Source organism: Lates calcarifer, linkage group LG24, assembly GCF_001640805.2.
Source record: "Lates calcarifer isolate ASB-BC8 linkage group LG24, TLL_Latcal_v3, whole genome shotgun sequence".
Classification (NCBI taxonomy): domain Eukaryota; kingdom Metazoa; phylum Chordata; class Actinopteri; family Centropomidae; genus Lates; species Lates calcarifer.
The window spans coordinates 1,582,908-1,596,965 of NC_066856.1; the positions used below are offsets into that span (position 1 = coordinate 1,582,908).

The 14,058-nt window shown below is 40.1% G+C and overlaps 1 protein-coding gene across 1 annotated transcript; it reads left to right on the top strand.

Annotated features, from left to right (window-relative positions):
* The first annotated feature begins 3,746 nt into the window (after nt 1-3,746).
* Nucleotides 3,747-9,298, top strand: LOC108898259 (agouti-signaling protein). Its single transcript, XM_018698190.2, has 3 exons — nt 3,747-4,063; nt 6,848-6,924; nt 7,098-9,298. The coding sequence occupies exons 1-3, from the start codon at nt 3,910-3,912 to the stop codon at nt 7,305-7,307; spliced, it is 441 nt and encodes a 146-aa protein (XP_018553706.1). The 5' UTR covers nt 3,747-3,909; the 3' UTR covers nt 7,308-9,298.
* Nucleotides 9,299-14,058: the final 4,760 nt, after the last annotated feature.

The window sequence follows — 14,058 nt, forward strand, 5'->3', positions numbered from 1 at the left end:
GTGAGGAGAAAGGGGGGTCCTGTTTCCTCACCGCTTTTTTATTTGTATAAACTGACTGAGAACTAACTTCTAATGACACATTGGGTGGGCTGGGGTCGTCCGAAAAAGAAAGGTCTGTGTAGAGGCCAAAGAACAGGGGGTCCACGGCTGAGTAACACACTGAACACCAGGCCCAGCCAAGGCTTATCAGTTCTGTAGGTGTACAGTTGTACATTGGACAAATTTTGACTTGATGATGGTGCTAGATGAAAGGTACGTGAACGTCTATAGCAGTTTTCATGCAATCCATCTAATATTTGTTGAGATGTTTCAGTCTGGACAGACATAGCTTGCATGGCTATAAATCAGAGAGCTCAGGTGGTCTCCACATGGTCTTGGTATCTCTAAACAGATGGGGCAGGGAACACTGGTGCTATCTGGGACTTCTGAACTAGTGAACCCAGGTGCAGACACAGCTAGGGGGTAAGCAAGTTGTAGGCTCAAAGCTAATTTATTGAAGATTATGATGAGGGCAGTGTGAATGAGAGTGGAGACCAGCAGAGCAGATTTGGGAGATGGTTGATGAGACAGTGGAGCAAAAGTCGCAGAGCAGGGAGAAGGAGACACAAGGACGACATGGGGAGCCAGGCAGACATGAAGAAGAGCCAGGGGCTGGATTCAGGGGCCAGAGACAGAGCAGAGACAGAACTGCAGGGGAGAGGAGACAAGGGTCAGGATGCAGGCAGCAGGTAACGGACTGAGGCAGAAAAAAGGCTCAAAGGCTGCAATCAAATAGTCCTTTTTGCTTAGGAAGGTTCCTAAATGAGTGAAATGACCTCAGTAGCAGCCGTGATCAGAGCTGGTTGGATTCTCTGGATGCCTCTGGATGTTAAGGAAAGGAGCTTCAGTGCTTCCTATCTTATTTCCCTCAGTATAGGAGACACTGGACCTTCCTTTACAAAAGGAAGGAGAGAATGCCGTCCCACAATTCCTTGCAGCAGCAGCATTTAAAGCGACGCACTGTTGTAGTTTCACTGCAGCAGATCCATGTACATGTAGACACGACAGAGCTCCTGTTTTATGTTTGTGACACGATCAAAACTTCTTCAAATCCTTCCCCTCTTTAAATTTATTTTTTCTCTACTTAACAAATATATAAAAAAAGGTCAAAGTGCCCATAACAGAAAACTATATATTTTATATCATTTACTCTGGACCCGTCACACAATTTCTTTTTTATTGTTATTTTAATGGCTCAACTTTTTCAACTTAAACATTCATTTCATGTTATTATATTTTCAGTGTTGGACACAGAACCCTATTGAATTGTCACCTACTGCACTGAGTTTGTCACTGTACAAGTCCTCCATGTCTTATAAATAAAGTTGGTTTAAAAAAAAAAAACACCTAGTGTAAGTGCAGTCAGATTCCCTAAATACAGCAGTTCTCTTTTCCTAAATCCTTATCAATTCTCCATTGTGTCTTTCCTTGACCTCATGATGTTTTCCATCAAGGTCAGGGAAAAGTGGTTAGGAAAGGAGATTTTCTTTGACTATCCGACTGCAGCCAAAGTGTAGACTGACTGAAGCAGAGGGTATGGGGTGGCATGGCTGGGCACTCAAAGAGGGCTCGATTACAGTGATGAGGTGCAACTGGAGAAGCTCTGGTTTGATTCCAGCACACCTGTTTCAACTCAGACAGCTACAGAGAGAGAGAGGTGACAACTGCCCTATCCAAGGTCAACTGCCTGCAGGCATATGGGCATAAGGCAGAGCAATCATTTTCTTCTTTGTTATGCTGCACTAGAAGTCCTGAGGACACCCACTGCAGTCCAGACAAACTGGGAGACTTCTGAATGTTTAGCTCTCAGGTAACTGGCAGGTTGGGCATCACCTGCTGCGATGGACGACTTCTCAGTGCTGTGTCTTTCAGTCACTGCACCGCTTTACTACACCCTGAAGGCTCAATAATGGGTCAGAGACTGGACGTACTGAGTGGCTGTGGAAGGAGACATTTTCACCTGTAAGAGTAAGAAAAGCACAGGTCTGATTAAGAACATGAATCTTGTTTGTTCTGCTGGCTCACTGCCACATTGTCATGCTTCTCAGGGACACTTGTATACAAATAAATAAAATAAGCATCTGGGTCAAATTTATCTCGACATAGTGAAGTGTGGTGTTTTGTTTTTATTTCTGCTGAGTGATATGACACATCAAATGTAACTGAACTGGACACAAAGTAAACACAAAGTAAGAGTGATGGTGGTTTTGATTCTTCGCTGTGTTGCAGGACTCTATGGTTCCTCTTTAGAAGATAATGCAGCAGTTATGTCTGTCTTGAAATGCTTTGGTGAAAATCCTTGCCAGTGGTTTTCTGTGGTGCTGAATCTTGCTGACTGGAGGTTTTATTAGATGCACCAATGACTTTGCCACCTACAAGTCCAACAACATCTGTTTTAGTTGTTAGCTCTCAGTTAAATCTGGGACAAATTTAAATATGTTATTTGTCATTTTTAACATGAGCTCGTGTCACTTGACCCTGCTCATCATGCACAGAGCTTTCAGAGTGCATATATTTTGATTTGTCAAACACAGGTCTAACTGACCACTTTAAAATATCAGACTCAGATGTCCTGGTACTAAGGCTCTAAGGTTGGTAAAATGGGTCAGTATTTAGTCTGAAAATGTATTTTTTAAATGTATACTTTTCTACTGGAGAGATATTATTCTCTGTGTGATGACAGATGTGCTGCAACATGGCAGTCTTTTGAAAACCAAGAGCCTGGTGGGCCAGCAGTGTCAAAAAATGTTGAGATGCATCTCAGTCAGAGATTTTAGTGGTTATAAGAAACACATGGGAACCAGATGCTCTAGTGTCTCTTATCACGTCCAAAATCAAACACCAGACCGAAACTGTACTTCTTACAGATGTTGTGTCAGAAAATGCTTCCATGTGGATTTAACTCACCATCTATCAACCTGTCATCTGTTCACAGTCAATCAGCAAACATGCTGTGAGTGAACAAACCTGACTCTTAACTTCATAATCTGACATTCACAAAGATTAAATCAGTTTATTAATCAGACCAATTAACAGTTTGTCTGGCACTAAGTGACCAGTTACGTCTGGCTTCTTTGTCTCTGAACACAGAGAGTGAGAGAATGCTCTGAAGCTCAGCCGCGTACATGTTTTGATGAACTATTGGCTAAGAATCCCTCCCACCATCAATTACAGTTACATAAGACTGCAATGTAAAGCCTGAGTCAAAGCCAAGCTGCTGCCTTTGAAATCTGATTTACTTTATCAGCATGGAAAGTGGATATTATTACACGCCATCCTGAATCTCACCCAGTCGTTTAGGGAACAATACTGAACATATTCTCAGCAGGGGAACATAAATACAACTACAAACGTTTGATAGAATATGAGTCCAGAACAAAGTGGATCAGAGACAGGCCAGAGGAATTATGTTCTTCATCATCATATTCAAGCTTTTCTCCCAGGGACAGCTTTTTATGACACGTTGAAGGGTATAAAAACATTTTATCTAATGTGTATTTTATGCACTATAATATTCTGTTATTATAAGATCAGTTGTTAAAAGGTGCATCTTTGTATCTCCTTTAAATTCGTTTACTAGGCCACCGTGTGTCTGCTGTGTATAAAGTTTAAATGTGTCACTGAAATTCTCGTTATTTAATTAAGAGTGAAATCTAAACCATGTAGGTCACTGGTGTTTATGATGCTGAGAGGCGTGAGGACAAAGAGGGGCGTGTACTGTGCATGTGTAAGCCTGCCTCCAATAAGTAGACCTCGGAGAGCAATGAGGAGCAGAGACAGAGACATCAGATAACAGGTTGGATTTACACACCACAGCTGCGGGCGCTCCGCGCTCTTTTTCCTCCTCGGGCTCCTTTGTGGCATCAGGACATGGACCTGGGCTCGGTCAGGATGAAGCTGGCGCTCCTCTGTTTGTGTCTCCTGCAGCTGGCCCTCGTCAGCGCCGGAATCTTCACCCGCAACGATCTTCAAGCCACCTACAGCAATCTGTCAGCGAGCAGGGCCCAAAGCTCTCACAGCACAGGTGGGTTCTCACGGCCTGTCTACTTCTGCTGACTGTGGAGTTCATTAATCACTATCACATTAAACCAGTGATCTGGTCATTACTGAGACCTTACCTACACTGTATTTTATCATATTAATCAGTAGATATAGAGGTAATAATGGACTCCGTGTGGAGGAGCACATAAAGCTGATAACGTCATAGTGAAGTTAAGTGGGACGCTGCAGTTTTCTGTGGAGAAGAATGTGTGTGTGTGTGTGTGTGTGTGTGTGTGTGTGTGTTTTTTAATATACATATATATCGTACATATGGCTGGTCGGTGTATGAGGTAGGAACAGGAAAATGTTTATTCCACAGAGAGTATAACATTTAGATTTGTGACCATATCATAGCTGATATTTAAAACACCATTATCTCACTGTTTATGCTGATGGTACTGTAGCTTATTGTTCAAGTGTGCAATAGGCTAGTCACATGACTGAAGGTATTGATCAGGATCATTTCAAACGTACTTTCTCCTCAAAGCTGAGCTGATGTTGTTCTATTGCAAAGTGTAACCTGAGGTGAGTTTACAGCAGGTCTGTGTTGTTGTTGCCTAAAGTTGGATTTTGTGACGGGGTAGTGAGGCAGTAGTTTATAGATTAAAGATTTCATATTAAAGAAAATGAAACTAATTATTTGTATATCCAACTTTTATATGGAAATATCCATATAAGGCAGTAGCAAAACATGTGTTCAACTTAAATGGAGCTTACAGACTGTAAGGTGATCTGTTGCTAATCTCTGACAAGTCATAATTTTTCTACTACAGCCACAGGCAACATGGTGGCTTCACAATTCCCCAGGCCCTTATATGAAGTGGCACTGGATACATTATTTTGCGCACACACCTTTTTCAGCTTTGATAGCTGCCCTGTGTGCTTACTTGAAATAGTGTACTTCCACACAGTGAAGTGCTGCAGGGCCTGAGTGGCAAGGAGGAAATCAACTCTGTATAAAAAGTTGTAAAACAACACATATGACACACACTGTGAGTTTGGATAGAACACAGACAGGCATGACTGAGATACTTAGTTTGTAGTATGGGAGTCCCCCTCTGATATATCACTTACTGTCAGGTTTAAAAGTGTTTATGGTTTGAGTATTCAAGTAATATATTTCCTTAATGAGACAGTTTTATGTACTTCCAGATTTATTACTGCATAATTTTAGCCGTATTCACGCTTACTGTTAGTTGCATTCATATGTGCTAGGATTACAGTCAGAGTAACCAAAGCTGCCGCCAAAATTTCCCTTTTAAGGGGTTTACAGGGTCAGAAATGTCAGACAGCTCCCATGTTTGATTGGCACAACATGATCTGGAAGAGGGAGGGCCTCTGCTCCACATAGCTCAGCACAACTGGCATCACTTATCAACTCACTGGGCCACTTTCAAACATTTTTAAGCAAAACCTCTTCATGATATCACTTAAATCCAACCTTCCCTGCTAACTGAATCATTTTAATTGATTCATCAATTGCTGGAATTTACCCATCAGACATCAGTGTGACTCTGCACTAATTTAGAAGTTAATGGTGGAGCCTGACAAAAGGGAGCGAAGCCCCCAGGAGCTTCTGTCACAGCTGTAGAAGTGGACGCATTTAGGCACATTCATTATCCTGTCAGTGTCAGTTTCATGCTCGAGGAGGCTGCTGTGGCTACTTATCTGCTGAATCTTTTATAGTTTGGGTTAAATGCTTCAAAAGAACTTCCACAGGTTACCACAGTAGCTCACTGGTGATTTATTTCAGCCATGAAATGATACTCTAGACTACAAACTAAAGCAGTATTTACGATCCTGTACATTATTATAATTGTGAGGCATGAAATCCACTGCTGTTATGTTTTTGTTAAAAGCTCAAGTAAGCTTCCAGGGGCTTGACTTACTACGTGTTTTTAATTATGCCCACTGTTTTACAGGAAGGAACATGTCAATCTTCTGAAGATTCAAAGATATTTTTCATCTGCTCCGTTTCATGCGATAAACATGAGCTTGATTTATTTGAGGTTTGGGTTCCAGGAGAGATAAAGTGCCAAATTTTTAAAGTTTACTGTACACTCAGGACCACATATACAGTACAGTAGCGTGAGTGCACACAGAAGACTGATCAGATGATGAAATGCAGCTGGTCAGCAGCAGCAGCAGAGGCTCCTGAAGGGATTTCACTGAGGACCTCTGGAGGACAGAGAAGGAAGTGAAAGTGTCTTCTTCTACTAGCACGTAGTACTTCTCTGCACAGTGCACACATCAATTCTGGCTGAAATATAATGCAATTTTACTTTTATTTGTGAAGAATATTGAGAAGAATATTTTTACACTAACGCATAACTACTTGTACTGCATTAAAGTCACAGCACTGAACAGCAGTTTTTCCAAAACATAGTTCTTGATTTGAAAATCCCAGAAGGTTGTTAAACAACCGTTATCACGGCCCTGAGGGAAGCCTCAGAATCTTTAAAGTCTTCTCAGACCATCAGTTTGTCCAGCATGAAATGAAATTTAACATTTGTATCAACCTTTATATTTGTCTGACGTTTTTGTAATGTTGTATTATTTTATATTGTCATGGGTAGGTAATAAAATGTTCTTTTAGTGTTGTTAAAATTCATACAGAGCAACAACATCCTGGGTTATTTATTTGTCCAAAAACAGACCTTACCTCTGTGAGTTGAACGTGTAATGAATATATATAGGCCACAAAGTAATCTCTGCTAGAGATGTCCTGCAGAATTTCCACCCTAAAAACACGCTGATGTTTCTACAGGATCTTTGAACCAAGGGAGACAGAAACCACTGTTCGCGAGGAGAGGACAGTACGAACGCCAGAGGATTCATGTGCCAGTAAGTTGGACATCTGCACAGCTGTGCCTTTTTGGAACCATAACAGATTGTTTAACTTTCAATAAAGCCAAAACTTTTCATTGAAATAAAAAGGTGTAATCATCACTGTAACACTGAGTCAGACTCTGAAGTTGAAGTTGATGCTCTCTTGTTCTGTTCTCCCTTCTTTTTAGAAGCACAGAGTGGTTCCCGTTCCTCCAAACGACCATCCTCCTCCTCCTCTTTCTCCTAAAGTGGCACCCAAGCCTGTGAATCCAAAGTGCTCTCAGGTGACACAGAGCTGTCTACCACAGTCTGGCTGCTGTGATCCAAACACCATGTGCCACTGCCGCTTCTTCAATGCCATCTGCTTCTGCCGGAGAGCCAACGAGAAGAAGACATAAAAAAAAAAAAAAAAAAACACCAGCACGCTACCGAGAACACACTACCACGATTGTGTTTTAGCAGTTTATTCAACCACCTCAATACACAGACTGATGCATCATTGTAGATGAGACCATGGGCATCACAAACCTCTGAAGGCAAGAACTGCACATCTATTTGAAGGAGTCTAAAAAACCTTTATACCTCTTGTGCACAGCAGCTGTTTGGACAGACAGACACCACATACTTAAGCTAAAATTCTACTAAAACTCATTCATACTTATGTGAATTCCTTTGAATAGTATTTACTGTATGTTATCAGTATTATCATTATCTTTACTTTTGCTCTCATTGTTGATGTTGTTGATGTTGTTGTTGTTGTTGTTGCATTTCACCAGTGTGTCAGCACCAGTATCCTGTGACTACATACACATGTTTTGTATTGTTTTGTATTGCTACTGTTATTATGGCCATAATTGTGTGAATTATATGAAAGATCTTTATCTGATTAGAGGAATTCTCTGTCAACCAAAACATCTTTAGTTGATGGTCTCTATCTGCAGACTTTGATGTGTATTCTGTAAGAGAAGAGAAGTGTTTGTCTCACAGTCACTGCAGCCTCAGCAGTGGATGATGTGAATAATAACCTGATATACACCTGATATAAGAGTTAGGGTTGCTAACTCTTGTGTATATCAGAAGTAAAAGTGGGCGTCAGTGGGAGGCAACAATCACTGCAGCAGATAAACATGGTGTTTCTCATCTTTCACACTGTATCTATAAATAGACTTTGTTTATTAGGGGGGATCCACTAATAACAGGACTAAAGTCAGGTGCTACTGAATCGCAGGTGAAGCTTTAAAGGGAAAAACTTCAAGTTTCTTTATTTACTGGTGCAGAAATCTTATGATGCCTTGAAAATCTGTACTCATCAGTTTGTTTATCTCGGGCTAAAGATTCTCCCTGACAGGCTGGGTATATATATGATAAAGATAGTTGTACCCCTAAATCTACCAATCTCTCTTACATCCTCCTCCTCAAGATTTAAGCCTCCACAATTATGTTCTTCATTTGGCCCACCACATTTCCAAATAGCAGCTACAAAAACCCAGAGAGGAGGGCAGCTTGAGGCTTCCAGTATGTCAGCATTATTATTGACCTTGTGATTTTTTTGGCATGTAGATTCCCTGTGCAAAGTAGACATGAGTGGTTTGTGACTGACAAAATCTTCTTTGTGATAATTTCAAAACCTGACTCACCAGATAAATCCTAAATAAATCATTTAGGATTCCCAGACAAATCAAGATGGTGCTGTATGTTCATTTTGTCTCTTTTAGCCAGTTAAAAGATTCATTCAGGTATATAAGTCAGAGTTCAGCCCACTCTGACATCTGCTGACTCCTCAGCAGCACGCCTCCCTGGTTCTCACCTCCAAACATGTTATAGCACAGCTGGTCTTTAAGGAGAATATCTCCTCTGAACATCTGCAGGGAGCAGGGAAGCTGGCTCTGAGCTTTGAGGAAAGGACTAAGTAGAGTCAGGCATTGTTCTGTTCAGCTCATACAACTCAAAACTATATATAGTCTATGCTATTCAAAAGTCAAGCTCCTGTTTCCCCTGAAAGTGACAAATCAGAGTCAAAGGTTTGGACAAGTTTATTGAAATGAGTTCCTTGTCAAACTGACACTCTATGTTTGCTAAGATTTAGAGACCCTTTGTGGATTCTTTATCATCCATCCCTCGGACACTTTGTTGCAGTAACAGTGTGTATTTCTTACTCAGCTTGTCTCAGTATACAAGTACTCTTTACTAACACTATGGTAATATACCTCATTATATTCTGGACATTTTGGGGTGTGTGTGTGTGTGTGGGTGGGGGGGGGTGAAGTTTTTGCTGCTCTTTTTTTATCCTTTTTTTCTTGTATGTTTATTTTGTATACTGAACAAACTGTGACATACAGAATTACATTTTGTCATGTAAAATATATAAAAACTACATTATTTCTTTAACTATGTAATTCTTCTCTCTCTTTATTGTTCTGTTTCTTACCAACAAAGTGTGGATTGGTTCCATTATATCTCCATGAACTTTTATCTGTATGTCCTCTCCATTCCTCTGATGAGAGGCCTGTACACACTCTAACACTTAAATTTCATTTTTCCAGTTAGAGTATGAACTTGCTGAATATGCTGAGATAATAAATCAACACAAAACACATTAAACTCCATCTAAGCGTTTGTTCTGCTGTCATGATGACAGCTGCTCTGTCTTCCATTCTCTGCCTTTAATGACTCAAACACAGCTGTGTTTTTTCTTTGATCACCAACATTCATTCATTCAACCGTTAACTCATAAATACCTCATTTACAACACCGCTAAAACATAAACTAAAGATCACTGGCACCAGGAAACACAGGAAAGAAATAATAATAATAGCAAAGCCAAAATAGTATAATTAGAATAAACAAACTGATTAAAATTGAAGCAAGTGATTCAACTAAAGTAAGAAAAGTTGGAAGTGAAATAAGATTAAATTAAAGATTTGAATTGCCCAAAGGATAGAAATGAGATGAACTTCAGATAACTCTCATGTTATTCCAGGGTGTATTACAGTATTACAACAGAATTATAATCATCTTAGGGAGGGGTGGCTGCTACACTTGGATAATTTTTCTCTCTTTTCAAGATGTGTAGGTGTTTTCTGTGTGTTTTTATGTGTGTTTTGGACAAAGTGAAAGCGAGGCAAGGCATCAACATAAACAGCAGGCAGCTGGAGCAGCCAGACAGATGAGATCCATTATTATTCTGTTATTTCTGTTATAAGTTGTCTGCATACCAGCATGAAGAAAATCAAACCCTGAAAATAAATGTGCACAATATAATCAGGATTATTCTCACTGAACAGGGTCGGCAGTTTAAACAAACAAATGCTGGGAAATTCAGATATTTAAAACCAACACCAGGATTTGAAGCAGCACAGATTTGTTCAGATCATAGCGGCTGCATTCACTTCCACATAACACATTTGCCTCAGGATGTTGTTTCCCTTTATATTAAAGAGGAAAACCTCTAAATGCCTGGATGAGAGTTGGCTGCCAGAAAGTCAAATTTGGTTCTAATTTGATGTGAAGCAAAGGGAGTAAGTTAACATCCTCTTAAATTCCCCTGGTTTTCCTCCCCTTCAGCAAGAGTATAAAATGTTTCTGTCTTGCATGAAACATTGTCTCATAAATCATTTCAAAACAATGTCATATGGCCTGTGTAGGTCTGTGGTAAACAACCATTATGAAAAGAAAAAGTTCTGCTGACTTGTGTTTGTTTACATTGTTTAATTATCATTTTCAGAACTAATAATCTAACTAATAATAATAGAGTTGAGTTGAACAAATGTCCAGTAGATTGTTTATGTAACTCATCAATTTAAGTTTTTGGAAACATTATTAGCTTGGACTGATCTCTGGGGACAACATCAGTTATAAAGCTGATAGGAACACAATGACGACAGGTCACAGAGACATGGCACTGATCAGAAGGGAGACTGAAGGTGCCAAACAGTTCTCAAAATCACAGGTTTGCATCAGTCTGCCCCAAGAGATCCCCCAGGAGTCATCACCCAGGTTATAAAATACTGAGACCTATCTTTGTTAAACAGCTGCTCTTGAGACAACTCGGTTTTACCTCACATCATATCAAACTGTATTCGTAGAGTTGACAGTAAAACTGATCTGCAGCACAAAAAAAATCCACCACAAGTGCATCGACTCATGCCGCTCAAGTCATCACATCCATGTTTTTATTTGTTCAAACTAACAGTTTGTTATAACAACACATAGCTGTCATGGTGATTCGGTTTCATCCACACTAACTTCCTGTACACAGGTCTCATCACAGAGAGCTCAGTGAGCAGAGGACATCATGGGAAGGCAATGTGCAAACGTGGAACCATATGCAGCAAGGCATTATTTGTATTGTATCATACTCTGTAGGTGACTTCCCTTCAGGCCCAGGGAGTTCACACACAACCCCTGAACAAATAACACTGATGGATGAGTTAGGTTATGAGGCGAGAAGGTGTGTTGCTGCCTTGTGATTCAGTTTGACAGTGTGTGTTTGTAAGAGTGTACAGATTCATGCACCCCTCAGTTCATTTCCATCTCTACCTCATTTTTCACGTACTGTATGTCCTCAGAGGCTTTGTGGTCTCAGATTCTTCCTCTTCCATCATTCATTACGGACCCCTGAAGGACCCCTGGTGTGTCTGACCTGGGTGAAACCCACTGATTCAAGAGGCCAAAAGCTGCAAAACCTTGTGCCACATGAGAGTAAGATGGGTTTCAGCTCCCACTCATTTTCCTTTCTTTTCCATTTACTTTTAGACCATCACTGTGGTCACAGATTTCACAGGCTCCACACAAGTGATGCCCGCAGACTTGCCAAATACCAAGATGACAAGCTTCATCCATATATTCATGACAGTTAATTTACTTGGCCATAGGATAGGTTACAGAGACATTAAGCTCAAATACAGATTTTACATCCAAATTTGGTCATGTAAATCAGTGTGAAAGGTGTTCTGAATAACTTAGAAAATTATTTGCAGGCAGGCTCAACATCTGCAACCCATTCAAATATGAAAGTACATTGAAAACACCACTAAAATTGTTTGAGGGTGATGTGGACAAACAGATCCAGGCTACAGAAGCTTCGCTTTTTATGGGCCTGGCCAGGTACACAGTGTTCTGTATGATATGATGTAATAAAACTGTATAAACATGTTCAGAGATCATTAAAAGTCCTTAATCCTGCTTTAAAATCCGACCAGGCATCCTTCCTGGCTGTATTCAGTGCACAGAGGTATTTCCCTGCTGTTGTCACAAAAATCAGTGGACTTTACTTTTGCCCACTTGTTTTCCTTCAGATCGGCAGCTCTGTCTCCATTTACAACAGCATTACTGAGTTTGTTTTTAAGTGTCAGTGATGGGGTTGTAAAAAACAAAATGCAATCCAATCCAACAACACAAGATTTAGCTTCAAAAACAACCATAGAGTCAACAGCTCCCTGACATGCTGTACAAAGTATTTATTGCTGGTTGTTGCATTGGATTGAACAGATGGTTCAGTCCTTATGTCCACCATATGTTGGCTACAGATGATTTTGATATTCATGTTTGCCTGGGATCCAAGGCCTTGAGAAACACTTCATTCAAGTAGTCGCCTTGTGAAACCTCTCTGACATATTCTTTTTACTGATTTTACTGTTGCTCATTTTATATCTTTATTATTCTGTATTTCATAAATGTCAGCCGTGGTCATCATTACTCATAAATGCTTTATTCATAGCGGTTGTAACTATGAGTTTTTGCCCAAATTTAATTGAGGACATGTTGAGAATTCAGAAACATTTTCAACATTTTCTAATAATCCCTTTAGTGCCTGTTGGTCAGTGTTGTCCTGGAAAGATAACAGAAAAGTTATATAATAGTCTGCAAATGTTTGAGTAGTAGTGCAAGAGGAGTCAAGTAATAAGCAAATCATGCTGGTGATTTAGCTTCTGGGATATCCTGGTCACAGAAAAACAAAAGAAGATGGAGAAAACAACAAGAGAACAGAGGTGAAGAATACTCTGAGGAAGCAGGATCAACACTATATTTACACCATCTGAAAACATAGCACAAGTAGACGTGCATTCGTCCTGACAAAAGTAAAAAGGTGTATCTCTTTATATTTTGTGGTTTCCACATATTTTATACTAAATGGTGCTGAGTTGTGACATTGAATGTGACCCAGGGGAACGAGCTGGGAGATGTCTGCAGATTATCCAGTATCCTCACTTTTCTCCATGAGACATGAGTGGCAATAAATATTCTGAGAGGTCCCCCGCACCAGACTGAAACACTGATGTCACAGATGCACATGCTGACTTCATATAGACCTTTGAGGTATATTTCGTTAACACAGACTCTGCAGACTGTTGAGGTAAGTGCTGCTGAGTTACTGTAATTATGTCTGAGTGGGATCAACGGGGGGACGACTTCACCTGTAAATCATTGCAGGTATGGGGGGGGGGGGGGGGGGGGGCATTTACAAAAGTGTAGTTTGGCGGCCTCTGCTGGTTTGTGCACGCATGCGCACACACACACACACACACACACACACACACATGTTGTATTACATCTAATGTGATTATCTTGCCTCTCTCTTCAGCCTCTCCTCAACATGTTGTTTATCAGAAAGCCTGTGACCACTAACCCCTAAGTCTGTTTATTACTATCACCATAATTACATCATTATTGTAACTATTGATTATAACAAGCATCAGTGAGATGGCCCATTATTGCAGAAGGTTTTCAGAAACACAGTCTGGTCCTAAAATGAATAGATCCACCTCTCTGAATTACAGTCCCTGTTTGAGAGATGAATGTGTCCCAGATGATTCAAGGCCGTGTTCACAGCAAACATTTTAACTGGTCATAGTGGAAAAAAACACAAGTGTAACCAATAACATTAATGATGGCTGTGTTCAATTTAAGTATCAGGGTAAGATGTACCAGTGAACCAGAATACATCGTTTCCAGAAGAGCTTGGATATTAATCATTGGAGTTGTCTGCTTGTATAAACTGTATATAGTTCTGTGCTTAGAATGAATACTTTTTTTTTCAGTTGTTAAACGTGGGATTTAGCGTTAGGAGGGAGTGTTGACTCCTATGAGGTTGTATTTGTTTTATATTTGACCATTTAAAATAAATAAAATGAAGCATAATTGATTTGG